Source organism: Fimicolochytrium jonesii (genome assembly GCF_025526975.1).
Source record: "Fimicolochytrium jonesii strain JEL569 chromosome Unknown EV422scaffold_5, whole genome shotgun sequence".
Lineage (NCBI taxonomy): Eukaryota > Fungi > Chytridiomycota > Chytridiomycetes > Spizellomycetales > Powellomycetaceae > Fimicolochytrium > Fimicolochytrium jonesii.
In genome coordinates, this window is record NW_026515672.1 from 583,152 (window position 1) to 608,368 (window position 25,217).

At 53.6% G+C, this 25,217-nt stretch overlaps 10 protein-coding genes across 10 annotated transcripts; 4 read left to right on the plus strand and 6 right to left on the minus strand.

Moving 5' to 3' along the window:
* Window positions 1-74: 74 nt before the first annotated feature.
* On the minus strand, window positions 75-3,832 carry EV422DRAFT_359919 (uncharacterized protein). The gene is made up of 7 exons (XM_053066631.1): window positions 3,525-3,832; window positions 3,147-3,444; window positions 2,731-3,057; window positions 2,145-2,650; window positions 598-2,077; window positions 385-528; window positions 75-311 (listed from the first exon to the last, which is right to left on the minus strand). Exons 1-7 carry the CDS (start codon window positions 3,735-3,737, stop codon window positions 184-186), a joined length of 3,096 nt encoding a protein of 1,031 aa, XP_052927594.1. The 5' UTR covers window positions 3,738-3,832; the 3' UTR covers window positions 75-183.
* A 574-nt stretch (window positions 3,833-4,406) lies between these two features.
* Window positions 4,407-7,215, minus strand: EV422DRAFT_521411 (chaperonin Cpn60/TCP-1 family). Its single transcript, XM_053069754.1, has 9 exons — window positions 6,926-7,215; window positions 6,687-6,739; window positions 6,522-6,617; window positions 6,333-6,441; window positions 6,127-6,269; window positions 5,804-6,064; window positions 5,503-5,739; window positions 4,854-5,440; window positions 4,407-4,769 (listed from the first exon to the last, which is right to left on the minus strand). The coding sequence occupies exons 1-9, from the start codon at window positions 7,002-7,004 to the stop codon at window positions 4,754-4,756; spliced, it is 1,581 nt and encodes a 526-aa protein (XP_052927595.1). The 5' UTR covers window positions 7,005-7,215; the 3' UTR covers window positions 4,407-4,753.
* Window positions 7,216-8,475: 1,260 nt separating this feature from the next.
* EV422DRAFT_521415 (uncharacterized protein) lies at window positions 8,476-9,458 on the plus strand. The gene has a single exon (XM_053069755.1). It carries the CDS (start codon window positions 8,541-8,543, stop codon window positions 8,994-8,996), a length of 456 nt encoding a protein of 151 aa, XP_052927596.1. The 5' UTR covers window positions 8,476-8,540; the 3' UTR covers window positions 8,997-9,458.
* A 627-nt stretch (window positions 9,459-10,085) lies between these two features.
* On the plus strand, window positions 10,086-11,299 carry EV422DRAFT_521417 (uncharacterized protein). The gene has a single exon (XM_053069756.1). It carries the CDS (start codon window positions 10,248-10,250, stop codon window positions 11,112-11,114), a length of 867 nt encoding a protein of 288 aa, XP_052927597.1. The 5' UTR covers window positions 10,086-10,247; the 3' UTR covers window positions 11,115-11,299.
* EV422DRAFT_521423 (uncharacterized protein) lies at window positions 11,300-12,459 on the minus strand. The gene is made up of 5 exons (XM_053069757.1): window positions 12,228-12,459; window positions 12,063-12,141; window positions 11,935-11,972; window positions 11,745-11,821; window positions 11,300-11,611 (listed from the first exon to the last, which is right to left on the minus strand). Exons 1-5 carry the CDS (start codon window positions 12,355-12,357, stop codon window positions 11,528-11,530), a joined length of 408 nt encoding a protein of 135 aa, XP_052927598.1. The 5' UTR covers window positions 12,358-12,459; the 3' UTR covers window positions 11,300-11,527.
* Window positions 12,460-12,921: 462 nt separating this feature from the next.
* Window positions 12,922-14,344, plus strand: EV422DRAFT_360084 (guanine nucleotide binding protein, alpha subunit). The gene is made up of 2 exons (XM_053066633.1): window positions 12,922-13,165; window positions 13,280-14,344. The coding sequence occupies exons 1-2, from the start codon at window positions 13,048-13,050 to the stop codon at window positions 14,221-14,223; spliced, it is 1,062 nt and encodes a 353-aa protein (XP_052927599.1). The 5' UTR covers window positions 12,922-13,047; the 3' UTR covers window positions 14,224-14,344.
* A 416-nt stretch (window positions 14,345-14,760) lies between these two features.
* On the minus strand, window positions 14,761-17,477 carry EV422DRAFT_493603 (uncharacterized protein; the record flags this gene model as incomplete). Its single annotated transcript, XM_053067680.1, has 5 exons — window positions 14,761-14,862; window positions 14,928-15,319; window positions 15,729-15,817; window positions 15,885-17,145; window positions 17,216-17,477. 5 exons carry the CDS (start codon window positions 17,475-17,477, stop codon window positions 14,761-14,763), a joined length of 2,106 nt encoding a protein of 701 aa, XP_052927600.1.
* Window positions 17,478-17,978: 501 nt separating this feature from the next.
* Window positions 17,979-19,281, minus strand: EV422DRAFT_585116 (uncharacterized protein; the record flags this gene model as incomplete). The annotated part of the gene is made up of 2 exons (XM_053073439.1): window positions 17,979-18,606; window positions 18,814-19,281. 2 exons carry the CDS (start codon window positions 19,279-19,281, stop codon window positions 18,238-18,240), a joined length of 837 nt encoding a protein of 278 aa, XP_052927601.1. The 3' UTR covers window positions 17,979-18,237.
* Window positions 19,282-19,826: 545 nt separating this feature from the next.
* On the plus strand, window positions 19,827-21,072 carry EV422DRAFT_550190 (kinase-like domain-containing protein; the record flags this gene model as incomplete). The annotated part of the gene is made up of 3 exons (XM_053071757.1): window positions 19,827-19,896; window positions 19,927-20,746; window positions 21,003-21,072. 3 exons carry the CDS (start codon window positions 19,827-19,829, stop codon window positions 21,070-21,072), a joined length of 960 nt encoding a protein of 319 aa, XP_052927602.1.
* A 2,133-nt stretch (window positions 21,073-23,205) lies between these two features.
* Window positions 23,206-24,815, minus strand: EV422DRAFT_493933 (uncharacterized protein; the record flags this gene model as incomplete). The annotated part of the gene is made up of 7 exons (XM_053067706.1): window positions 23,206-23,296; window positions 23,363-23,460; window positions 23,540-23,674; window positions 23,740-24,033; window positions 24,155-24,520; window positions 24,637-24,686; window positions 24,767-24,815. 7 exons carry the CDS (start codon window positions 24,813-24,815, stop codon window positions 23,206-23,208), a joined length of 1,083 nt encoding a protein of 360 aa, XP_052927603.1.
* Window positions 24,816-25,217: the final 402 nt, after the last annotated feature.

Below are 25,217 nucleotides of genomic sequence, written 5' to 3' on the forward strand. Positions count from 1 at the left end.
GTACAAAACTGATGACCGATTATTTGAGTGAGAGCCAAAAGAGGTGTTGATCGTGATGATAATGATGGTGGCAGTATGATATGTTGCAGTACGCCGCGTCGCTAGCCAAGAGTAACGGGTGCGACTGAAGGTGGAAAGCATTTCCTGTTTTGTGATGGTGTCGTTTTCCAGTTTATGACTTCCTTATCGCGTCTCCCTCAGTCTCCAGAAGACGATTAGGGCGATCAAGACCGACAGGATGACGAAGATTGCCGCCTCCATGGCGATATCGAACGTAAACTTGTCCGCATTGAAGCCGAACTTGAGTAAGACTGTGAGATGAAGAGGGGCGACACAGGTTGAGCCTTGACCAGACAGAAAGGGACGGACATATGTTAAACTTACCAACAGAGGCAGGAACGCTCAATCCTACGCCAGAGACATTGTCTTGGATGGTCAGGCCCGAAAGGTCGTTCACGACTAGAGCTTCGTAGGCATAGCGGAAGACGGAAAGGTATTGGATCCATCTTAGGGCACTGGGTATCTGGTCTGGAAACGAGAATGAAAGACATGATCAGTCTCGCTGGTCGGTAATTAGGAAATTGATGATCCGCATACCTTGATTCAGCAAGAAACCGGCAAACAGCATTTGAAACAGCAACACAATACTAGCCACCAAGTTCGCCGTCCCAACATCCCGGACCGCACACGCGATCAGTAAACACAAGCACCCGGCATTGACAGCAAACAGCGTCATAACCCCAATAAAAGTCGCAAAATGCGCGCCGACGGAGGTAAGCCCTACCATCCAGAACGCAATCGATCCCATAACAACGGCCGGCACGACGCGCAGGGGGATGATATCAAAGACGAACCGGGAGACGAGGAAGGGTATGACGCCGTACACGCCGTTGGCGCGCTCGCGAATGAAGATGGCGCGTTCCTGGTGCAAGGAACCGATCGCGCTGAGGCCAGAGAAGCCGAGGAGGGACATGATAAAGAAGATTGATCCGAACCGGTTTTGAATGCCGCCAAGGGAGTTGTCGGAGTGCCAGTAGAGGCCGCCGACAAAAGCGCCCAATGCGATGGCGATGCCGAGATGCGTGCCCCATAACCCGGGTCGCCGCCAGAAATTTCGCCACCCCCGACCTAGTAAGGTTTGTAGTTTGGTGAGGAAACTGATACGGTAGGCTTTATCGTCCGCGGCCATGTCCCGCTCGGATCCGGCGGGTAATGTGAATGACGATAAAGAGTTCAGTGACCTTGGCCGTCTTAACAGGCTGTTCCGTGATTGTTTGGAGCCGTCCTCGTTGGACGCGTCGGACGCCGCTCTGTCCCGTGCCGATCCCGCTTTCTGCGCAACCGAAACTGATCGGCTCTTGACCTTGCGGGACTTGCTTTTTGTGTCGTCGCCATGTTGCCCAACGGGGATATCGATGATAGCAGCCTCATAGGGATGTGGCGACCGCGCAGACTGCCCCCCTTTCGTCGTCGTTTGCATTTCAGGCATCTCCCACTCCTCGTGAGCACCATGCCTTTGTGAAACCGCCACCGTCTGAACCTGGGTCACGGTCGGCCCCGACGCGCCATTCGCGAGATCCAGCGCCCAATCCGCGACACTGTACTGCGGCGGACACGGCTTCCCTATTCGGGCGAAATAATCCTCCATCTCATCCGCGGGGCCAAAATACATAATCTGTCCGTTCTGCAGAACCAGAGTATCATCAAACATGGCAAACACGTCTGACCGGGGTTGGTGGATGGTGAAGATGACCGTTTTGCCCAGCCTGTGCGCTAGATCCGTGATGGTTTTTATGGCCGAGTGCGCGTTGTAGCTATCCAGGCCGCTGGTGGGTTCATCGAGGAACAGGATTGCGGGGCTGGTTACTAGTGCGACGCCGATGCTTACACGCCGCTTTTCTCCGCCGCTGATTCCGCGTTTGAGGGACCCGCCTATCCGCGAATCGGCGATGTGCGAGAGTCCTAGTGATGCGATGACCTCGTTGACGATGTCCTTCTTATCGGATGTAGACGTGGATTCTGGTAACCGCATGTTGGCGGAGAACATCAGGGTCTCTCGGACCGTCAGCGTATCCATCTATTTGGATGAAATGAGTGAGAACAACCCAAACTGCGGGAAAAGCCATATGTACGGCGAGACTTACCAACAGATCTTCTTGATCAACGTATCCCACCAAACGACGGTACTGCGAGATCGACAGCGCCTCGCCATTGACCAGCAAAGTTCCATCCAAATCTCCACTCTTCGCCTTTCCAGCAACGATATCCAAAAATGTAGATTTCCCAGCCCCCGACGGCCCCATGACAGCCAGCGCCCGTCCCGGCTCCATCTTCCCAGAGATATTCTGCAGAATCTTCTTCCCGCCAATCGCATAACTGAGGTTCTGCACCTGTAGTTGCGCGCCTCGCCTGCCCTTTGGTGCGGTTCTACTCCGTGCTGCAGCGCGTCTGACGCAGGCTAAGGCGAACGCGGCGATGATTGCGGCTACTAGGCCAAGGGCGGCTGCTACAGTGATGATGCCGCCTGTCCCGAGAGTTTGTCCGCCGGCGAGAAGCGATTCGCCGGGATCGTCGCTTGGGAGAGCGCACTCGCCGTGGCGGCAGTTTTCGAGTTTGAACCCGTTGGGGAAGAGGGCGCCAAGGAAGTCAACTGGGGATATGAAAGACGCGAGTGCGTCAGCTATGACCTTCGCAGATACTCCTTTGAGCAGCCAAAGTCGCTGGACTTACACTTGATAATACAGTCGCTGCTCGTAATGTTACCCCCTCGCCCACAGCTAAACTTCAACAGTCCACTTGCGCTGTTGATGATGGGGCTCAAGTCCGGCGAGCCTGGTGTGCCACCGCACAAGGCAGCTCCGGGTGTACAGGCACAACTGAGATCAGAGCAGCTGTATTTGACCTCGTCGGCCTGTCGGTCCTGCTGACACTTTCTCGCACGGCATATGAATTGCTCGAGGCCAGTGTACCATAATGCTCCGTAGGCATCGCCGGTGGTCATGTCTTTGTCCACGGTTAAGGTACTCTCCTTCGGGAACACTTGAGTAAGGAGAGGTTCTGCAAAGTAACGAGAATGAGTCTCCATCGCTCTTTGGTCTTGTTCTGCCGCGCGAAATGCCTTGTTCGGATGGCGCATTGAGACGAACCTTTTACGTCACAGTAGCTATGTCCAACTTTCCATGTCACAGGGTCCTGGTTGCAAACCAGGCTCTCACCCAACGCCGTCCCTGATCCGCCTTTACACACATCGTTCCTCGTGCAGACATTGCAGTTCACTCCAATGAAACCATCGTCACATTGGCAAGTACCGCCCACCGGCCGCGCCTGGCGATTCGCGGCCTGTTGATTCGGCGACCCGCATGTCGGCTGCCCACAATCCTCTGCCCCGAATCCTGCGGGACAGCTACACACATTATTTTGACAAGTTCCAAAGTTTTTGCAACCCTTGTTTTCGAAAGGACAGTTCAAAAAGCGTTAGCGTGGCGCGGCATTAAAGCATGAATATATACGCACTCGGCACACACCTGGTTATTGCAGTTGAAGCAAGTAGTAGCCGGACAAGTAGGAGCAGGTCCCGCTACCGTTTGCGTTACTGTAACTGTCGCCGCTGGTGGAGTCGCTACAGGAGTTGCTGGAGGAGTGGCTGGAGGCGTTGTTGGGGGAGGAGGTTGCGCAACGGCCACACTTAAGAACGAAGTAGCGACCGCCAACCCCACAAGGCTGGTGAGTCCGCGCATGGCCGGGTTGAGTACGTATCGATGTCGGAGTTGCTGTCAAGACCCAGAAGCTTCCCGAGCGTCGGGCGGCCCCAGTGATATTCTCCCCTTTATATGAATATCCGTTCGTTCCAAGCTATCCAATTCAACAAACGTGGAGCGAGGTCGGCGAAAGTTTTCGGATAAGGGTCCGACCTGCGCCAAAGAAGATAATGGAGATGTCTCTCTCCCGCGTGCGTTTTGCCCTCAGAAAGCGTTACCGGCCTCGTAGCTGCTCGTGTCAACGCCAGAGGCCACACCAATGGCCGTACGAATGTGGAGGCTGCGGGGGGTGTTGGGAAAGTGAGCAGTTGGGCGAAAGGTCCATCCAGAAAGCGGAGAGGGAGGGGGCCGTCACTTTTGCCTCGAACATAGGGCAGGACGCTGGGATCGGCCACAAAGTCAGCGGCTGCCTGCGTCCGTAGTTGTTGGGGGGGGATCTGCGCCGCCCAGAAATGATATGATACCGACGTCGCGAAAAGTTACACAATGCGGGCCATTGCGGGCCATTATTATTTGTTGAACACTGCATTCGCAAAACTTTGCAATTGTTGCTTGCGCGCCGCTGAACGCTGGAGGGTTGAGAACGGCACGCAAACGGAGTTGCTGTCCATCCACAACCGGGCGGGCAACTGCTCCATCGTACGATCGCAAATTTGGCTTCCCTGAAAAGTTGGCGACGGGTTTTAGTTACCGCTTCGACGGTTTCGGACAACCTGGTCGTCTTGTCACGTTGTTTTCCTATCCATCTCATCCAAGTGTGATCAGCCAAGGGACATCCGAATGGCACTTATTCTACTCCTCGCTTCTCTTTCTTTTCATCGTCCAAGTTTATTCACATTTACAACGCTACCGGTTTTTACAAAAATATTACAAGACGCTGACAAGGCTCAAAGCCCTTGCCATTACATAGAATCCCCCTCACCAGCATCCGTCACTCCTGACTCCCGCGGATCTGCGCGCCTCAGGATCTCCCGCAGGTCTCCCTCGTATTAAGTTTATCGTACAGCGACACTAAGCGACGAAAGGAAAGGTGTTGGTCAGCGAAGAACATGGCAGAAACTGTTGAAACAAACAAAACCGAAATGCTATACTCACATGTCATCAATCTTCATGATCATCTTGACGGTCTCCGCAGCGAGGTTGATAGCGCTGGTAGACACCAATAAAGGTTGAACGACATTCTCCTCCAAAATGTTGGTGATGGCGCCTTTTCGGACGTTAATACCGGCAGTCACCTCCCCCTTGGCGTGACGGTTGCGCAGCTCGGTCACAATCGCGATGGGGTGAAGACCAGCGTTCTCTGCCAAGGTGGTGGGAATGACCTCGAGGGCCTCCGCGAAAGCTTGGAAGCAATATGCCTCCATGCCCTTCAGAGTCCTAGCGTGCTCCATCAACCGCCGGGACGCCTCAATCTCGGGTGCACCTCCTCCAGCGATCAACGCGCGCTTCTTGACCAAGCATCGCAACACGCAAAGCGCGTCGTGCAGAGAACGCTCCGCCTCCTCCAGAACCAATGGGTTGGAACCGTGAATCAATATAGAAACGGTCTTTCCTGCGTTCTTCACACCGAGGGCCTTCACGACCTTTGCTCCCGAGCTCTCCACCTCCTCGACGACATCAGCATATCCGAGCTTGTCTTCCGTAAACGAGTCAATGTCCGCAATGGGTTTGCATCCCGTAGACTGATAGCGGGATAGGGTTAGAAGAAATGGTCTATCCCATGGCAAAATTCGGAGAGGCTGACCTTGCAGATGAACTCGATTTCGTCCCTCTCGATATCCCTGATGGCGAGAATCTTCAGCTTCGCCAGGAAGTGAAGCGACAACTCGTTGACGGCATCCCTCAGAATAGACTTTTGAATCAGGAGGACATTGCACCCGGTCTTCTTGATTTTTTTGCAGATGTTCAGGAGATATTGACGCTCTTCCTTGAGAATCTTGTCCATTTGTCGGTAATCGTTCACTACAACCTGATTCTCCATCTACACGATTGGAAGTCAGTGCCGGTCTCAGCTTGCACTCTAGAAACGTACCGTCACAACTCACGTCAGGCTTCGGTGGGGAGAGCTGGAACTGAATCAACCCAATTTTCGCCTTCTCCATGCGAGTTGGGCCGCCAGCACTCTTGATGACGTTTTGGGTTAACACCAGACCATCGATCAGCTCCGTATCATCGAGGGTTCCTCCGACTTTCTGCACTAATCGAATGTCCTTAAGGTCTACATTGTCTGTGATCGCAGGGTCAATGACTCTTAAGACACTGTCGACGGCGATGGGCGATAGCAGACTGGAGTATTGTGAAACGATCTTAAAATGAGGTCTTTATCAGTCAATGGTTCGAAGTACAAGAAATACAAGTTGATTCGCACCTTGGAGTTCAAAGATGTTGTGGCACTCTTCAACAGCGATTCGCGGTCATTCAAGTCCAATGGCACGGACATCTCGGTGAGATATTCGCACACTTTTGCTGCGGCACGCTGGAACGACTCTGCGATGATGGTAGGATGTATTCCTGAATGGCCCCAATTTTAGCTTCACTCGTGCGGCTTAATAATCCTGCCCGAACTGAGCTCACCCTTGTCCAAAAGTCCCTCGGCAGCAGTCAGAAAGCTTCCAGCCAGAACTACGACAGATGTTGTTCCATCTCCCGCCTCCACATCCTGTGCTGCCGACAAATCGACCAACTAAAATCGACGAAAGAGCCGAAATCGTTATGATTCAGGTTCACCCATGGCTCTACAAGTCTGCATAATCAAAGCCCTACCATCTTCGCCGCGGGGTGAAGCACCGACATGTGCTTCATGATCGTCGCTCCATCGTTGGAAATCACCACGCTTTCCCCAGCTTTCCCAGTCTGGATCTACAATTCATCGCGTTAACATTCCCACCCATGACTTTCCGCAAGGACGAGCAAAGTGAGGGTATGTACCATTTTGTCCATCCCCTTGGGACCCAGACTCGTTCGGATAGCATCGGCGACGGCTGAAAACACGGAAATGGGGCGCCGTTAGATCACGTCCAGATCATCTGCGCAATTTCCAGATTCCCATGATCGTCTCATATATTTGGCTGTACTTTCGGACCGATCTGTCCTTCCCCCTGCCCCGCCCTGCACACCGCCCGTCGAACGTTATCGTCGAAAACGCGTTGGCAAATGTTTCCACGTACCCTTCGCTGCGATGATGTTGCTGGTTCGGACTTCGATTGGCTTCTCCTTGTCCTGGAACTGCTTCGCCTTTTGGACCATCTTGAGATATGCGTTCTACGGATTTCGGAGTTACTCTGTGGACAGATCAACAGTACAGCGGACTGATAGATGGATGGATGGATGGATTCGCTGCGGTGCTGGATAGCTCGTCGTCGTCGTCGTCGTTGGTTGGATGGATGGATAGTGCACAATTGATTCCGCGTCGCAATGTCGACCGCGACATCCTAAATCGAAAAGTGCACAACTTCGGACAACCGCTAATCAAATATATAACTAATTCTTAACATGCGTGTTGAGCAACAAGTTTAAACATCTTAACATTCGTATTCATAAGATGCTCCTAATGGGCTAACCCCAAAACAATCCTTCCCACCGATTTGTCTAGCGAGTGTCTATCTCGGATGCTCTGGTAAAGCGTTTTGCAGATGCTTCCCCGTCGCTTCTGCGACGCCGTGCATGCCTCATGGAAGAAGGTACACTACCGGCATTGATCGTTTCACCCCTCCAGCATCCCCATGCCGCTACTCCGCCCGATTTCCACGGATGGGAACATTGTATGCAGAAGACAAGTCCCCCGCAAGTATGGCAAACCTGCATTCCGGCGAGCCGTTCGCAGCCAATGCGCCAGCGTCCGCGCATGCGGGGCATGAGAGCTCTCAACAAGGCTGTATCTTACAGTACGTCGAAGCGCCCTCCTCACTCGCCGCCAGTAGTCCTGTCAATGACGCTAGTCGGTCCCATGGCTGTTTGATCTGTGATGTAAACAAAGAGCGATCAGCACACGATCGGCCGTAACTCGAATATCCGCCTCACTCAGACGGTGATCAGCCAGTCAGTAGAATGATTTGTCGGCACTTCCGCCCTCGCCCGCCACACAACGAAGCATCCACCCCACGGCATTCATCTAAGGTTCCCAACATGTTCCGTCTCCCCTTTACACGCATGCCCGACCGGCTCTCGAGCAGTATGTCTATTGTGAGACGTCCAAGGATGCGAACTGAATCGCGATATGATATGCAAACAGCAGCCAAAGCCGCGTTCGAAGTAACAACCTGACCCAGTGCACCCAAGGATGTGGTCGATGTGTGTCCGCTTTTACGACTCCCAGATGATCTAAGTCTGGGAATTACGTCTCGAACATTGGGTGTACTTATGCCGCTTTTTCGAGTGGTGAAGGCTTCGGTTGGCTGTGTGCGACGATCGTGGGCAGATCTGACCTTTTACATGGGCATCATCGTGGCGTGCGACCACCGCCTCCCTTCACCTCATTCTCGTGATAACTAGTGCGCTTACCTTTTGTTGTACTGTACATACAGTACCTATGCCCGGAAGGCTGATCTTGCAAGATTGAACTTTGGTTTACGACCTGGGCTGCCCATCTTTTTGGGCAATTTCAGGCGTTCGATTGGCGGGTGGCGCAGCCGATGTTATCGCATCCTGTCAGTCAGCTGTCAGTCGGTGTCACCACCAGCCAGCAAAACGACAGATTACGATCAATCTTCAATGCTCACGAAACCCTCAACCGCCCAAACCATCTTTTACCCTTTACAGTACTCCACGCTGAAGCAAGACAAAATGCGCCTCCTCACCACCACCACTCTCCAATTGGCCGTCCCTCTCCTCCTCCTGGCCACTTCACCCGCACGAGCTCAAGCTGGAGGCGCCATCCCAACACCGGGAGCACCTGTGGTGATTCCTCGCCCTGTTGACCCGCACCAGGAGCCTAGTGGTGTCCCATCGGGTGTGGTCGCTGTGCCCCCTCTGACCTCCGCGACTGCCATTGCGACTGCCATGGCCACGGCAACTACGACCACCTTGACCTCCTCGTCGGCGAGCGCGACGCAGACGCCCACTGTGGTTGTGATGGATACTGGGAGCAGCAGTCAGGCAACTCTGACGACGATAAGCACTGCAACTCCTACGATGGGCGCAGGGGCGGCCGCGGCGACCAACGGGGGCACTAGCCGTCATCGAGCACCAGTCGCTGCTGGGCTCGTGATGGCCGTTATTGTTTCTGCGGGTCTCATTTGAAAGACTTGAATACCTTCCATCGGATCGTTTCTGTAAATCTGGCGTAAGCGCTGGCGTTCAATATCCCCCCGCATAAGGTGCACGACATCAAAACACATAAGCATTTCAAATTACTAGACGTGACCAGCTGGTAGACCTCCTTAGATCTAGATACTGCATCGATGTGCTCCTGACTTACTTCATGAACCGTACATTTGCCTGGCCAGAAGCTGTAAGCCCTGTTGTCATCAAAGCCAGAAGGCGCCATGTCATAATGTAGACGAACTTGGAAAGTTGCAGAGACGAATCATGGTGCAGCTTCGCCTTCCTCTATATCTCTTTTGCGCCATCACTGTTAACTAATGAAGGTGGGAGCGCGGAATGAGAGACGATCTAGCTATTCAGAAGCGCTGGTTTCAGCACAATTAGGCCAAATGCCCAAAGAAACCCGTAAATCCATGAATATGTCGCTGTGCAGTCGTTCTCGGCCTTAACGACACCTTGATAAAATGTCAATGAATCCAAATTTACAAGTCTCCGCCTACCGAAGGTGGGGCATGTTGATTGTGTTTGTAAGACGCCTTATTCAAACGGTAAAGACTGGCAAGACCACAAACGGTAAGAGGGGCTTCGACATCAAACCCTCTTGCCGTACATAGACCTTCGTATGCCTCTCGTACTGGTAATGGCGCCTCAGTGTTTCGTAGCAGGCATCCGTGTAGGGTAATGTCCTGCAACATCCACATGGATGTGCTCACTACTATTCACATAACGCCCAAAATAAACAATTTTGGACCTCAGCTTACATGCACGCATCCATTCAGAGTCCATGAGGCCAGATATGCAGCGCTGGACCGCCAAACGTCCTGGCATCGGTGATCATGGCGCCTTGACCGCTGAAGACATCATATGGACAAGTCCAAATTGCCAGTGTATTAGCTAACAGGGTGCAATGCCATATGCTCTCGCATATATCCTTATCGTCCGCCGGCCGAAGTTTGTAGCAGACCGTACGCCGCCAGTCATCCGTTGTATTCGGAGCGTGACTCACGCGCGTTACTAACACATGAGGTCATATGCATCTCGTCTCTTCGTCCCTCAAGAGCACACCGCTTTTGCGAAAGAGGTCCTTACATTACGACGTTCACCAGAACCACCGCCCTAATTGACAAAATATATATGGCTAGATTCTGAAGCCCTGCACTCGCAAGAACGACTCTATAGCTCCAGTCCAAACCCTTTTCGTCTTCCGCCAATCAGTTTCCACCCGCCATGACGGACCTAAACAACGACGACCCTTTCGCTATGCAAGTCAAGCGCCTGCAAGCAATGGGCTTCCCAGACGGCGACATCAACCGTGCAGCCCTCTTCAAAACAGAAGGAAAGATCAACGCTGCAGTCGATCTCATCGTCTCCGGCGCACCCCTCACCCCCATCACAATCGAAGACGCAAAACACTACTCCCACGACGAATCCCGCCCACCGCTCAACCCCCTCCTCACCGACTTTGACCCGCTCCTGCGGAAACAGCCCTCATCCGCAAACCTCGGGGGTGTGAGTCCCGGCCGGTCGCCGACGACACAGACGTATATGCGCAAGTTCAAGCCGTTACCGCCGCCGGAGCAGCATAAGATATTCCAGCTGCATCAGATGGGGTTTAAGCAGGAGGGGAAATCGAGGGATGCGTTGAATAGGACAAAGGGGAATGTGGACGCTGCTGTGGCGCTCTTGTTGGAGAAGGGCGATGAGCTGAATGAGGATTATGAGTGTACGAACCCGCTGCCGAAGGCCGGGACGGGGTTGGCGCCGTTCAGCGCACCGCTCCCATCTACGAGTGGAGCCGGATCGACATGGACGTCCTCGTTGCAAGAGCTGAACGCTGTCAACTGGGGAGCGTCGCAGAACAGACCGGCACCTTCACCAGCGTCGAATGCGGCCGCGCAGTCCTTGACATGGAATGTCCAACCTCCGTCGTACCAGCCACCATCCACGGGCCAGGCTTGGGCGAATCGGAGTATTACCTCAGGATATGCACCTATGCTCTCCAATCGATCCCCGCAACCGCAAGCAGCGGCCGCACCACCACCAATCAACCCATTCGAAGATCCGTTCGCCGATGATTTCCGTATCGACAAATGATCGCTCTGCTAGGAACGTATCTTCTCTCAAGGCCTTTGGCCCTTTTTTCTCGTCGTCCGCCCACCAACTATGTAGATATTCTCTGCTCACACCGCTCTACCTGACACATTCTGATGTCCCTGTATCTGGCTACCCTGCAACAAACAGCGAAGTAGCGCAACAATGTACTGTACGTAGTCGGATCCCATTTGGGTTTCTTATGAATAGTATATTACGATCCGCCGAATGAGATACTCCTCTCAGAAACGTAAAGCACAACTGATTCTTCGCCACTGTAAGATTCTGCCTGCCTATGTAATCGACGTACGCCATATCGAGAACTATGTACAGAGGCCGGACCAGCTTACGGCAGCAATGGGTTTTTACGCTACAGCTTTTCTCCTCCCTTCACCGCCAATGCGCATGCAGGCAATTTACCTCTCTGCATCATCCTTGGCCTTCGGCATAGCCTCCCCAAACTTCTTCTCATGGATCGCCGAGCGGAGCGGCATCAGCGCCTACATTCAAAGAGAGGTTTCAAACATCAGCTTCGACCCAACCGGGTAGTCTCCCACTCGTCCCTCTTCGTAGTCGGGCTGAATCTCATCGATCTTCATGTGGCATATAGAAAGAATCCGCAAGAATCCGCACCTGGCTGTCGACATAGTCTTTGCAGGCATTACACCACGACGAGAGGTCGCTGAAGCTGACGCAGACAGGATGGTGATCTTTTTGCGCAGGAGAGGAGTGATGCAGGGTCACGATTAGGTGATGAGATTTCGCATGACATATGCCGGAGCTTTGCTTGATGGGTTATGGAGTTGAGGCACGGCTTACATACCCTTCTTCCAATGAGCCTTCATGTGTTTGAGGATATATCTGGCGGGTGTCCCAGAAAAAACGGCGGATCGTTAGTTCATGGTCCCAAAGGCTTTCCCTCCACACATATGCTTTCAAAAGAGAAAGTACCTCGAACAGAACACTCCACTACAATGCGCGCAAATCCAGTTCTCCAATGGCTCTCCACAATCTTGACACGGCATCTCGCCTGCAGCCGAATTTCGTGATGAGTATAACGAAATATAAACTGGCTCGCAGACCGACATATTCCGTACAACGTTCCTTAAACCTCACCCTCAAGTCCTTCCGGAATAGTCACAGTAGCGGGTACATGCGGGCAATCGGTTCGAGGTGTGACAGCGTAAAAGTTTCCGCCGAGGGCGTTGACGTCGCCTGGACGAGCGTCACTGGTTGAAGATGACATGATGACGACAGAGTGGTGCCAAAGCTGAGAAATTGTGAATATGGATATATGGTTTCTAGAACCTTGTGATGGAAGGGTTGTTTTTGAAATGCTCAAGGGGTCACTGCCAAAGCCAGAATGCGACAAAGTTCTTGAGCGTGCGCAAGTGACAAAACGCGCACGGCTGTTGCTGACTCAGCACACTCCGCCCCCATGGGTTCTCTCATAGGTACGTAGCTACTTCTGGGCACGTACCGAACCCACTTCCCCTCCCCAACGCCCTTCGCTGCTGGCTACTCGTATTTCGCGCATTGCCTTTTTCAGCTACTTCCTCATAAAGCGATTTCCTAGATCTCGATGGTGTAGATTTCTTCCCTTACACAAATCGACTCGGCTTCCCTTTCGTTGAACGGCTAGGTGAGTTAAAAAACGGGTTCCGCTTGTCTGTGGTTGCCGGCGCAAATGGATATGGATATGGTAGTGTGCACAACGGGCCTTCACCATCTTGTCTCACCAATTTTTCTCTCGTCTCCGCAGAACAGGTCGCATCCCACACTCCCAAAGCGCCTACTTTCGGTCCATTGATACCCCACGCACACACCGAACAGCGCCACAAACCAAATCCAAAAAACACCTTGCTCCAATACGTAAACCATCAATCGAGAATAACCCAAACTCCCACCTTTTCTACTTTCGGCCGTCGTCTCCAAGATGGGTTGCTTCTTGTCTGCCGAGGAGAAGGAGAACAAGCGCAAGAATGACGAGATTGAGAATGCGCTCAAGCAGGAGAAGATTAAGCTGCGTAATGAGGTCAAGATGTTGTTGCTTGGTGAGTTTTTCATTCATTTTACCTATTCAAAATCCTTGCATGTGCATCACTATTGTTGAGACTACGGACAGCTTTCTAACTTTCCTTTTCGTACTCTTTCCACCAAATTTCTAGGCGCGGGAGAATCAGGCAAATCGACCATTCTGAAACAGATGAAGCTGATCCACGACAACGGATACAGCAACGAAGAGCGTGAAACCTTCCGTGAGATCGTCTTCAGCAACACCATCCAATCCATGCGCGTCATCATCGAAGCCATGGCGATGATGGGCATCCAGCTCGCCAACCCGGCCAACGAAACCCACAAGGCCGTCATCCTCGAACTCCCCCACCAAATCGAAGCCGAGTCCCTTCCCCCGGAAGTCGCCGCGGCAGTCAAGACACTCTGGACCGACGAAGGCGTGCTCGCATGTTTCGCACGCAGTCGCGAGTACCAGCTGAACGACTCTGCAAAGTACTACTTTGACTCGATCGACCGGATCGCCGTCGCCGATTACGTGCCCACTGACCAGGACGTGCTGCGTTCGCGTGTCAAGACGACGGGAATCACTGAAAACACCTTCCATATTGGGGACCTCACCTACCGCATGTTCGATGTCGGTGGGCAGCGCTCCGAGCGTAAGAAGTGGATCCACTGCTTCGAGGAGGTCACCGCCATCGTGTTCCTTGTCGCCATCTCCGAGTACGACCAGGTGCTTGTGGAGGACGAGACCGTGAACCGCATGCAGGAGGCCCTCACCCTCTTCGACTCCATCTGCAACTCGCGGTGGTTCGTGAAAACCTCCATCATCCTCTTCTTGAACAAAATCGATCTGTTCCGCGACAAGCTGCCCAAATCGCCTATGGGTAAATACTTCCCCGACTTCGAGGGCGAGGACGACTACGACGCGGCTTGTGAATACATCATGAACCGGTTCGTGTCGTTGAACCAGAGCGACCAGAAACAGATTTACTGCCATTTCACCTGCGCTACCGACACGACGCAGATCAAGTTCGTTATGGCGGCCGTGAATGATATCATCATTCAGTCCAACTTGAGGGATGCGGGTCTCATGTAGATAAAACAGAAAATCTGAAGAAAATCGTTGGGGGAGGGAAGTGGAGACATGGTTGCGGGTTAACCTGTTTTTGTCGGCGGCGGTGCTGGGGGCCGGATATAATCCTTGTGTATCCTCTCATTTTCGTTGGGCGGCTTGGCCCTTTGTGATGGACTGTCTTTTTGTTGCTTGTTCTTTGCCTCTTGTTGAGATTAGAGTATTCTTGTGATTGTAAGGGATTGCAATATACAAGGAAAGAATTTCAATGTACTCCTTGCGTCTCTGGTAATTTTCGATGAACAGTAACCAGTACCTCGACTCGCAGGTTTTGTAACATTATGGTCGACGTGAACGTCTCAGTATCACACGAAGCTCGGTTCGAAAGTCGATGCAAATGTATTGAAGTTTCAAAAAAGAGAACGATGTGATGCGCCTTCAGGGTCATTCTCCGCTGTGCACTACAGCGAAAGCATTTAGCCTATCTACAATGTTGGGGTAGCGAGAGCGAACGGTAGGGAATATGGTATGTATACAGTGAAGGTGGGTGCGCAAATGACCTTAGAGCGCCTGCTCAGAGAAGGCCGGGTTGCTGGCCTGAACCTCCGCCCACGTAGTCTTCTCCTCGACGAGGTTCTTCACGATGTCGACGATATCCGCGATCTGTGAAGGACAAAGTCAGACACCATGCCGAATCAATATAAAACGCAACACTCGCAAAATCGTACCTTGCCACGAATCTGCAACATAGAATCCCTCTCCCTTAACGTAACCGTCTGATCCTGCACCGTTTGGAAATCCACGGTGACGGCAAACGGCGTACCCAGCTCATCATTCCTCGAGTACCGTTTACCAATCGACGACGCCGAGTCATCCACCTTATTCGCGATATTGCAGCGCCTCAGGCTCGTCACGATCTCCTTGATGTACGGCGTGAACTCGTCGCTGTGGGAGATGGGGAGCACGAGGGCCTTGATGGGCGCGACGGCGGCCGGGAAACGGAGAACATGGCGGGCTTCGTCGTCGCTTTCGCGGCGGTAGTACGCGTGTTCGAGGAGTTGGTAGAGGATGCGGCCGATACCGAATGATGGCTCGATGACGCTGGGGATGTATTCGCGGACTAGATGAAGAGGGGGGCAACAAATATCCAACCATCAGTTTCAAAGTTTTTCCACAGAACGTGAAAAGCGTAAAAAGGGAGCGATGGGGGAATATATGCTGCGATTGTCCCTCGAGCGCTACGGGGTCAGTAATCGAAACTCCACCGTCGCAAGAGGCTACGATGGAGTACACGTTCTCCCGGATTTTGAGCAGGCGGAAGGGGTGAGGGTACTTTTGCACACTAATGACTCATGCCTAGTCAATGCACAACTGGAAGGTTGCGGGCGGAAACGCTAACTTCTCCCTGCAGAGCAGGTCGATGTCCAGTTTCCGCCATGAAAAGGGATCTAAGGAGTGTGCGTTGCCAGCGAAATCGCTGGCTAGGGTGGGGAGGAATAACAAGGGTGATAATGGAATTTAAAACTTACTGTGAGACTTGATTGTCTTCTTCTCGATGGTAACCAGGGAGCCGGTGAGCTCATATTGCTTGCCGTCGGTGCCAGTTACAGACACTTTGCTATAATGAAAGGTTGAATGAGACCAAAAATGCATCCAATCTAGGACTTATCATCCTGAATACCTACCCATTGGCGTCAATCTCGCTCTTCAGCTTCAGCAGTTCCGCCTCGTTCCAAGAATCACCAGTCTTTAGAGAGTCCAGGTAGCCCTGAACAGCCTTAGCATCCTTCTTGAAAGCCGGACCGAAGTTCTTCTTGTTCACTTCCAGAACCACCTTATCCTCAATGATAGGCTCGGGCAGCGTTTCCCTAACAACGAGCTTTTCACCCGTCTTGTTGGTGTGGGCTGTCAAGTCGTACGCAGACCGGTCAGCGCAACCGACACATTCTATCCAGCCGTAACTGCTCTTGATCTCCGCGTCCCAGCAATCGCAGGCGTAGTGGGCCATCTCGTTCGACATATGTTGACGCATGCGAAGGCGTTCGGGGTCGATACCTATCCGGGTAAGGAAGAGGTAGATACGGGCAACAAAGTAGCCGAGTGTCTGGTTGTTGATCACGCCGGACTCGACGGCCTCGCCAATGGTCATCTTTGTGGGGCCGGCCGCGGCTTCTTGCGCCGTAGCCGAGTACAGAGGGACCACGAGATCTTTGACCTCGCCAAAGCGGGCGTGCTTCTTGTTTGTTGGGTCGACGTAGTGCTCGATTTCAGCCATTGTGAATTCTCGGACACGCAAAAGACCTTGTCTTGGTGAGATCTCATTACGGAAGGACTTTCCGACGGATGCGGAGGCGAAGGGTACTTGGCCAGTGTTGAACTCGTAAAGACGCTTAAAGTTGAGGAAGTGACCTTGGGCGGTCTCGGGACGCAGGTAACCCTTGAACTGCCCGGTGGGGCCGATTTGGGTCTCGAACATGAGGTTGAACATGACGGGGTCGGTAACCTCGTTGCCAGTGGTGGGAGCGCGGATGTCCAATCTCCGAATGAGTTTGGTCAGCTCATCACCAACGTAGTTGTCCAGTGTCTCAAGCACCATTTCGTAGTCTTTCCGCACGTCGGCGCTCAGTGGCTCAACCTTGGCTTGACCCTTTGCCAGCTTCGGTGCTGTGCCGGCTGCCAGCTTCGTGTCATACTCCAGACGGGAGGAAAGCACCTGTTTGACGAGATGGTCGGCGCGGAAGATGTCACCACTCTTCACGTCCTTGACCATGTAGTCTGCGAACCGTTCGACGTGGCCCGAGGTCTTCAGAACCGCCTCCGGTGTTAGGTTCGTGCACTCAACCTCCAGCATGTCTTCTTCCAGGACAAAGTGTTGACGCCATAGCGTCAGGATGTTGTTTTGCAGAGCGCAACCTGGCGGGCCGTAGTCGTACAAACCGGCAATACCTAGATGTGGCGGAAAGTGAGATATGTTGTCCGAGATGTCGAAATGGAAGCACTTCTATTCGATACATACCACCGTAGATCTCAAACGACGGCGCATAGAAGAACCGCTTAAGCAAAACCGACTCCAGTGTCGCACGGTCAAACTTGTCAGCACCGTCCTCTTTCAGCGACAGCTGCTTCAGCTGTTCCTTCAGAGCCACAAGCTTGTCGACCTCAGGTTGTATTTGTTCCTTTGATGCCTTCTCAAGCTTCAGCTTTTTGACCACCTCGCCTTGCTTGGTGACGGCGTCTTTTGTCGCATCCAGTTGCGATTTGCTGTCAGTTTGTGTCATGTCTGCGGTTGGAAAACAGCGGTTAGACTACTGGGGCTGAACAGAGATCGACAACGGTTTCGAAGCGGTAAGGTCCCGCCCAGATACTCCGGTGCTTACCTATTGGATTCGTGGCGGAATATGCCGGGTAAAAGCGTTGCAGAGAGTGATCTGGGGCCTGACCTTGAAGTGGTCTATACGACGCGGCTTGCCTCTGGAATGTGGACAGGCAGCGTTTTTTTCTGTATGAAGCAGCACCAAAGTGGTGGGAAGGGGTATAAGATGGCAGCGAACGCAGTAGGGCTGATGTTGTTGAGGCTCTGGATATGGATGCCAGACCAGCACGCATAAGGAGGAACGATGGGGTTTTATCGCACTTCGAAGGTGGACTGCTAGAGGGTTTTTCTGTTGGAGAACGCCGATTCCTGAATTGTATGACTCACGTTCGGTGGCGCAGCAGACTGGCGTGATTTCATTTGGACCTCTTGCCGTCGAGCAGCAAGTAGAACATATAAAAACTTTCTCTTTTGGAAGCGTCATGGCAAAGTTACTGTTGTGATGCGAATACGCCAAAATGTTACAATGTAATGTGCGAGTAATCAGTCCTGTTATGCGTCAGTGGTGTCTAAGGTATCTAACGCCGGCTGGCTTCGGGTCACTCTACTGATTTGCCTGTGGCCCCTTCCACATGAACAGTCCTGGCTGAGGCAGAGATATATCCTGGATGTCGCGAGGCGCATAGTTGGTGCGCTGCGCCTCCGACATCGTTGCATCCTTTGTCCTAAGCAGCATGCCGTCTACCATCGGTCCTAATCTCCGACAAAGCATGCATCGATCCTCTGCTCTCCGTCTCCGCGGCCCTGTTCTCTCCCCTGATCCAGCGGTTGCTTGGTCTCGCATCCAGCTCGAAATCGCTGACATGAAAATCAATCATTCGCAAGACCGGCAGCAGTAGCGCGGATGCGATGCCTAGGGCGAGCGGACCCCAGAACCAGGCGACGATGGGGAACAGGTAGTAATAGCATCGCATCCCGGCCGTGTAGAAGAAGCATCCGCGGTTAAGGATCGCTGCCACTCGGATGGGGTTGTTGTGTAGATATTTGAAGGACGTGGCGGTCGCTGTGGCTGCGGCGGCGTGTGGAGGATGCGGCTTCTGCGTGCGGGACGGCGTTGGGGAGCGGCGATGTGTCGTCGCGCTGGTTAGCCGCTCGGTTGACGTTCCTGTCGATTCGGCGGATGAGTCCACCGTATATGAAGGTAGGGGCGTTCCAGCCGATGGGATGCTGTGTGCATCTGCCTCCACGACTTCTTCCCGAGGTGGCAAATGAGGCTTCAACATGGCCTCAATCTCCTCGACTGATACATTGACGTTGCATACCAGAGCAGCATGGTTGAAGAACCTCACGCTCTGCGAGAAGCAGAAGAAGGCTCCGGCGCACACTACGCATAGCGCCGCCAGCCGAAACGAGAACCAGTCGTTCGTGACAAACTGAATCATGGGAAACATGGGTCCTTTCGTCATCTCCTCATTCCATCTCGCCACAATCTGCGCGACGACCGTCAGCGCCGCCGTGATGACAAGTACGGCAGTGGTCGCTAGGAAAGATGAAGCCATGACCCAGTTACGGAGGGTCTGCACAGCGAGAATTTCGTTTTTGCGAAACATGATGGCGGCGACCCAGACCCGGCGCGCCGCACGGGTGAGGCCGTACACTGTCCGAGTTGGCGCATGGCGTACTGTGTGGAAGAGGAAAGCGTGGTAGGCGGCGTGGCATAGCACCGAGAGGATGAGGGCGAGTAGGTTGGTCAGAGTCGAGGAGGCCATTTTCACGGGGTGTGACAGTTCTGCGCTATGAGAAGTCGTTGCAAGAGACGATGCTTGCAGCGGGTCGGTCGTTACATATACCGGTGACTGACGGCAAAGTCAAGTTGTTGGAAGGGCGATGATGCTGGTTGGCGAAGGAAAAGGAAAAGGAGAACCCGAGCGAGAAGGCAACGTGACAAAACAGTCCACACAGGCGTGAGGCCGTGCGTGCAACTTCCCTCTGACTTCCCTGGGAATCTGGGAATCAATCTGGGAATACGTCAAACAGAACGTGGACGAGGGAACATTGCAACCCATAACCTTCAAGCGAGGTCACTCGCCGTAGACGGAAGGAACACTACCCCGCATAGACTAGTCTCACCAAAACGACCAAGAGGAGCGACGTAGAGGTGGTCTGCCGGCCGTCTGCCTCGAGCGACTCCCACCCACACCTTGAAGGCTTAAACTTGCACAGTCCAAACACTATTGTACTCACGAACTCCTGGACCTGACTCGACTCATCCCTTTTTGCTGACAAGGGAGATAGGCGCGGCAATGCGCGCATGATGAACCGGCCATTACCACCACCACCAGCCTTCCCAGACTCTGTCGTGGCGCGTAGCGAAGCCTTGGCGGGTGCGGCTGCCCTGCCGGATCACCTTGGAGCCAGTCTCTTTGTTAAGCACGAGCGCATTGGCAAGGGCTCGTTTGGGGAAGTTTATAGGGGAATAAATCGCCTGACCAATGAAGTCGTTGCCATAAAGATTCTCAATCTAGACACCGACGATGATGAGATCAACGATGTGCGGAAAGAGATCACGATGCTGTCGCACTGCGACTCGGAGCATATCACACGGTACCACGGTGCGTACCTCAACGAGACCAAGCTATGGGTCGTCATGGACTATGCAGCCGGCGGGTCGATGAGAGCCATCTTGAAATCCGGCCCCATCGACGAAAGGTTCATCGCCATCATAGCAAGAGAGGTGCTCCACGCGTTAGTGTATCTGCACAAGTACGCAGCCATCATCCATCGCGACATCAAAGCCGCCAACATCCTACTCACGGACGACGGAAAGGTCAAGCTCTGCGATTTTGGCGTGGCAGGGCAGATCACCATGTCGTCTTTGCGACGCAACTCGTTCGTTGGCACGCCGTACTGGATGGCGCCCGAAATCATCAGGCGCGCGCAATATGACTATAAGGCGGATATATGGTCGCTGGGCATCACTATAATAGAGCTGGCGACAGGAAATCCGCCTTTTGCGGATCAGGACCCACGAAAGGCCATCTTTCTCATTCCGCGCACCCGGCCAGCGCGTTTAGAAGGGAAGTTCTCAAGCGCGCTGCGAGAATTCCTAGCACTGTGTCTGAAGGAAGAGCCAGAAGAGCGCCCCACTGCTGAGGAGCTCCTCAAAACAAAGTTCGTGCGGAGCTCACCGCGCGGCACAGCGCCCCTGCTAGAATTGCTTGACAGACATAACTCGTGGAAAGAGCAAAACGCAGAAGGCGGGGAAGACGACCTCCTCCCGCAGGATGACGACAACGAGCCAGATTTCGGCGACCAGGATGATGAATGGATCTTTGAGACCTACAAATCAAGCCATCACAACAATCTCCGGCGGAGCATGATGCCCGGAGCTAGCAGTCCTTTGCCTATCCCTGAAGAGTCGCGTGGGGAACCCGGCACTCTGTCGAGCTCATTACATACCGAGTCGGGTCCCGATGCCTCATCATTGGAGAGCAATGCGTTGGATGATAACACGCCTAGGGCGTCAACGGCCAACGCTGTACAGGAACGAAGTCGACTAGGCAATCTCAAGCTTAGCATCCCCACATTATCCATATCAACCGGGATGTTGAAGGCGTCGGTTGACGGAAGTATGTTTTCGCCAACCTTCAACATTTCACCGACGTCGGAACCGCATTCATTTCCTGGCTTCGGGCTTCAGGCAGTCCCGAAGGACAGTCAGGAATTTGTAGAATCCAACGATATAGCTTCCAGACGAGGGCATTCACCTGAGAGGACTAACGATTTGGTCCCGTCGAGTGATCCTTCCATCGCAAAGACAAATACAGCACGTCCTGCCCCGGTGTCAACGCCGCTATCCGTGACGCATCCGATGGACCGGCTCAATGTCAGTGGGTCCACAGATATCCACGGGAGCATCGTACCCCCAGCGCGAGTGGACTCGGTCTGGCGAAGCAAAGCTCTGGCGAGATCACGTCCGACCTCGCCAGGCGGCACGGTCAAACGGCATACACCGTCGCCTTCTGTTGATGATCGGTTACTACACGGCGCTTTAACAGCGACGTCAACACCTCCAATCCCAACAGGTGCATCAGAACCCGAGCGATCCCGCGACTCACCCCTCCCCGCACCCTGCTCAACAAACCCCATCAACCCCCAACCCACCCGCCGCCACGAACGCTCCCAGTCCGCCGGCGCCGGCCCCTCCCGCCACCGCCGCGCCATCTCCTCAGCAGCATCAACATCAGCCGCAGGCGTCCAGATCCGCGTCCGCAGACCCTCAGCACCCGGCGACGAAAACACATCTATCATACCCCCACCACCATCAACACCCATCGTTCCTGATGACCCCCCACCCTCCAAATCCCGCGAACAGCTTAAGCTTTCCACATCGTCTATCTCAACAGCCGCGTCTACATCCAACTCCTCGCTTGCACCCAGCAGCGCGGCACCATCACCCGCGCTTCAGAAACGCAACATGCTCAATATAGCACTCGCGAGCCCTGGTGGCCCGAATCGGAATAGAGCAGCAGCAGCAGGAAGTATGAACCCAAACCTGAACCCGGCAGCAGCAAACGCCTGGTTCGTCCGCCAACGCAGCGCGAGCGCAAGCTCGATGTATCGCGACCCGTACGCGTATATGAGTTCCCGCCGACCGGCGTATTGCAACCCTGCGCATGCGCCGACGTCGCCGTATGCTAATCAATCTATGCCTAGTCTCTTCAATGCGGCTCGGGGACAGATTGCGTCGGAAAGACAGCAGATTGCGGCCACCTCACGACAACATGGGTTGGCGGCGGCGGTGGGGACGAAACAGGCAGGACCCGTGAAACCGCTGGATTTGAGTGTTGTGAGGGATGTGGACTCGGCATGTCGGGAGTTTGCGAGCCGGTTGGCGGAGACGGGGAGGTTGATGAAGGAGTTGGAGAGGAATGTTGAGATGTGGCCGATTTGACCGGGCCGGCGCCTGGTGATCATGGACCCTGCGTGGCGTCTGCATAGGCCCTGCGATTCGCATGAGAGGCACGCAACAGCTGCTGGCAGCGTACTGTAACAGCGCCCATGTCTTAATAGCCGAAGGGCGCCGTGGACGCCCATCGCTACCAAAACCGTGTGATGGCGTATGAACGTGGATACAGACCGTTGAAGGCGACATTCTCGGTGCGGGAAGCATTCGCGCTGAGACCGGAAGCCCACCGCAAACGATAGTTTCGGCAATCCGCTTGTCAACCATTCGGGAGCGCTGGCACGCATGCACAGCATTCATGCCGTCTCCTCGTCGGCGGGTTTGAACGGGAGTACAAGCGCGGTACAAGCGCGACACCGCATTTCCTTCTATACCGCACATGTACATGCTATCTGCATCCACGCTCGTCGCTCCCGAAGCCGCCGCTTATTCTGACTACTGTGCATCCCTTCGGAAAGCGGCGCACTGCCACTCATCTGGCGCAAAACCTGCTCACTGTCATTAACATCGAGGACGAAGGCGACAGACAAATGCATATAAAGAGATTATTAGAGGCGCCTATCGGCAATGTCATGACTACGTCGTATCGGCTGCCTTGCCCGTCTTCAGTTGCAGCGCCCCTTCTAAATACATATGGCGGACTCATGTCGTCTTTCTGCGGTCCCGACCTGCCTCGTACTTCCAATCCTGACCCAGTATCATGCCGGTACTCTATGTGGTCGTGAATCTACTTTTGCGCCGCTTTGCGCTTTTCCTCTTCTTCCATGGCGGCTTCTATGAGGGCCTTTTCGGCTTTTCGGCGGTTGCGTTCCTCGTACCTGCGTAGAGACGTTCCTTTAGTGAGATTCACAAAGAGTAATCTGTACTCTGGGTGGAATACTCACAGTCTTCGGTGAGCGAGGATACGGGAGACGATAGTGTCGGTAGTGAGACTTCCGAGCGGCGATTCTATTTGCTTGTAGATCTTCAGGTCTTTCGGTAACTGCAAGGGTGACGGAAAGGCTTCAATGTCTTTGCTTATCGCTGGAAGCAAAGGATCTTAGAAGAGAAGGAAGGCTTACCCGATATGGGTCTGAACCGTCGATGTCCTTGTCAATGGACGTGGATCCGTGCACGACAATGGACACGTTGTACACCTTCTCCAGGACGTCTTTCGAGACGCTGTATGGTGCTCCAATGATAACCTCATCAACGTACTGTAGAACCCGTAAGCGAGTGTGAGCTGCAAATTCTGAAATCCTCGTTGATATTCCACACTTACACGGCAGGACAGAACACTCAGAACTCGTTCGTGGAGATTCATGATAGGGTAATTCGACCCCTTAACGGCATGAACCGCCTGATCCTCGTGCACGCCCACAAGCAAGTAATCGCCCTGCTCCTTCGCCTTCTTGAGGAACTCGATGTGGCCAACGTGGAAGAGATCGAACCCGCCGTCCACATAGACGACCTTGTCGGAGGGTTTGGGTTCACGCTGGTTGGCGAATTGGGTGATGCGTTTGCTGGTCGGGAGGAAGTGGGATACGTTCGTGGTGGGGTGGGATGTTGATGGGCCCTGTGTGGGAAACGTTCAAGGCGAATGAGAATTGGAGCTCGACGTTCTCCGGATTAAACCTTTGGGAGCTTACAGCGGTGAAGTTCTTCAAGTTCTCGTTGTTGTTCGCATCAAAATCCACACTCGGCCTCCTGCGCAGATGCTCCGTCGACATCAACAGCATCCTGCCCACCAGCTCCGTAGTCGACACACCCTGCGTCCGCTTGCACTCCTTATACCGTCCCGCGTCCTTCACCTTTTGGTAACAATCGGTTCCGTCGGCCAGGGTGGTGATGTCGTCGCCGTGCACGCAAAAATCGCAATCGTACTGGTCGAGCAGCTCGACTTGGGTGAGGTAGGGAGCATCTTCGACTACTTCGTCGACCCATTTGCAGGCGGCTACGGCTGCGTAGCGCTCTTTTTCCTTCATTACTGTTGGCCCCTTGTTCTTCTCGATTTCCGCGTCGGAGTGCACGCCTACCACTAGGTAGTCACCGAATTGCTTCGCCTGAGGAAGTCCAAGGAAAGTCTCTGATCAGCTTACGGGCACTGATCCTGCTTCCAGAGTACGTTCACAGGACGCCAAATCCTCAACGAAGACAAACTTCAAACATCGACGCTGACCTGGCGAAGGGCGTTCGCATGCCCATAGTGCATCATATCGAAACATCCGTCTGTATGTCGGTAGACCAGGTTGAGTCGGGCACCCTCGGGGAGCACAATCGGAACCTGGGAATGCGTTGGTAAAACTCACCGACCCATATCCGAACCGGTTTTCGCTGCCCCTCTACTTGTGTCGACATGGTGTGCTGTGTGTATTTAATTGACTCAAATGGGTTCAACTGCTGTACACCCGAGTCGGTGAGAAAACCGTTGCGGCAAGAATCGTCGGCCCCAAACGTTGCCGCCGTCACAACCCGGCCGCCCTGCACTTTCGGCAGGCGCGTCCGCGTCAGCGTCGTCACCGTACTGAAAGACGTTACCCGGACGTTACCCATCAGGTTACCCATGTGCAAGACATCTCTATACCTACGATGCTAAGGCTCTTTCAAGACCGTCCACCTATTGCGGGAACATCAGAGCCTTTCTGTGATCTCTATACATAAGCTTGGAATACCCTAGCCGCGACCGCCATCCTCAACTTTCAATTTCAACGACCATGAATTGGTGAATATCGATGAGTTGAGATGTGCAAGCATGATCAC

Coding starts and splice junctions, on each gene's coding strand:
- EV422DRAFT_521411 (XM_053069754.1), bottom strand. CDS start 7,004: ATGGTCCAAAAGGCGAAGCAGTTCCAGGACAAGGAGAAGCCAATCGAA. Junction 6,442..6,521: donor TTCACCCCGCGGCGAAGATG/GTAGGGCTTTGA, acceptor CGTCGATTTTAG/TTGGTCGATTTGTCGGCAGC. Junction 5,740..5,803: donor TCTCCCCACCGAAGCCTGAC/GTGAGTTGTGAC, acceptor CCAATCGTGTAG/ATGGAGAATCAGGTTGTAGT.
- EV422DRAFT_360084 (XM_053066633.1), top strand. CDS start 13,048: ATGGGTTGCTTCTTGTCTGCCGAGGAGAAGGAGAACAAGCGCAAGAAT. Junction 13,166..13,279: donor GGTCAAGATGTTGTTGCTTG/GTGAGTTTTTCA, acceptor CCAAATTTCTAG/GCGCGGGAGAATCAGGCAAA.
- EV422DRAFT_521417 (XM_053069756.1), top strand. CDS start 10,248: ATGACGGACCTAAACAACGACGACCCTTTCGCTATGCAAGTCAAGCGC.
- EV422DRAFT_521423 (XM_053069757.1), bottom strand. CDS start 12,357: ATGTCATCTTCAACCAGTGACGCTCGTCCAGGCGACGTCAACGCCCTC. Junction 12,142..12,227: donor TATTCCGGAAGGACTTGAGG/GTGAGGTTTAAG, acceptor ATTCGGCTGCAG/GCGAGATGCCGTGTCAAGAT. Junction 11,612..11,744: donor AAGACTATGTCGACAGCCAG/GTGCGGATTCTT, acceptor CTTTGAATGTAG/GCGCTGATGCCGCTCCGCTC.
- EV422DRAFT_521415 (XM_053069755.1), top strand. CDS start 8,541: ATGCGCCTCCTCACCACCACCACTCTCCAATTGGCCGTCCCTCTCCTC.
- EV422DRAFT_359919 (XM_053066631.1), bottom strand. CDS start 3,737: ATGCGCGGACTCACCAGCCTTGTGGGGTTGGCGGTCGCTACTTCGTTC. Junction 3,445..3,524: donor GCTTCAACTGCAATAACCAG/GTGTGTGCCGAG, acceptor TTCGAAAACAAG/GGTTGCAAAAACTTTGGAAC. Junction 2,078..2,144: donor TTGATCAAGAAGATCTGTTG/GTAAGTCTCGCC, acceptor TCATCCAAATAG/ATGGATACGCTGACGGTCCG.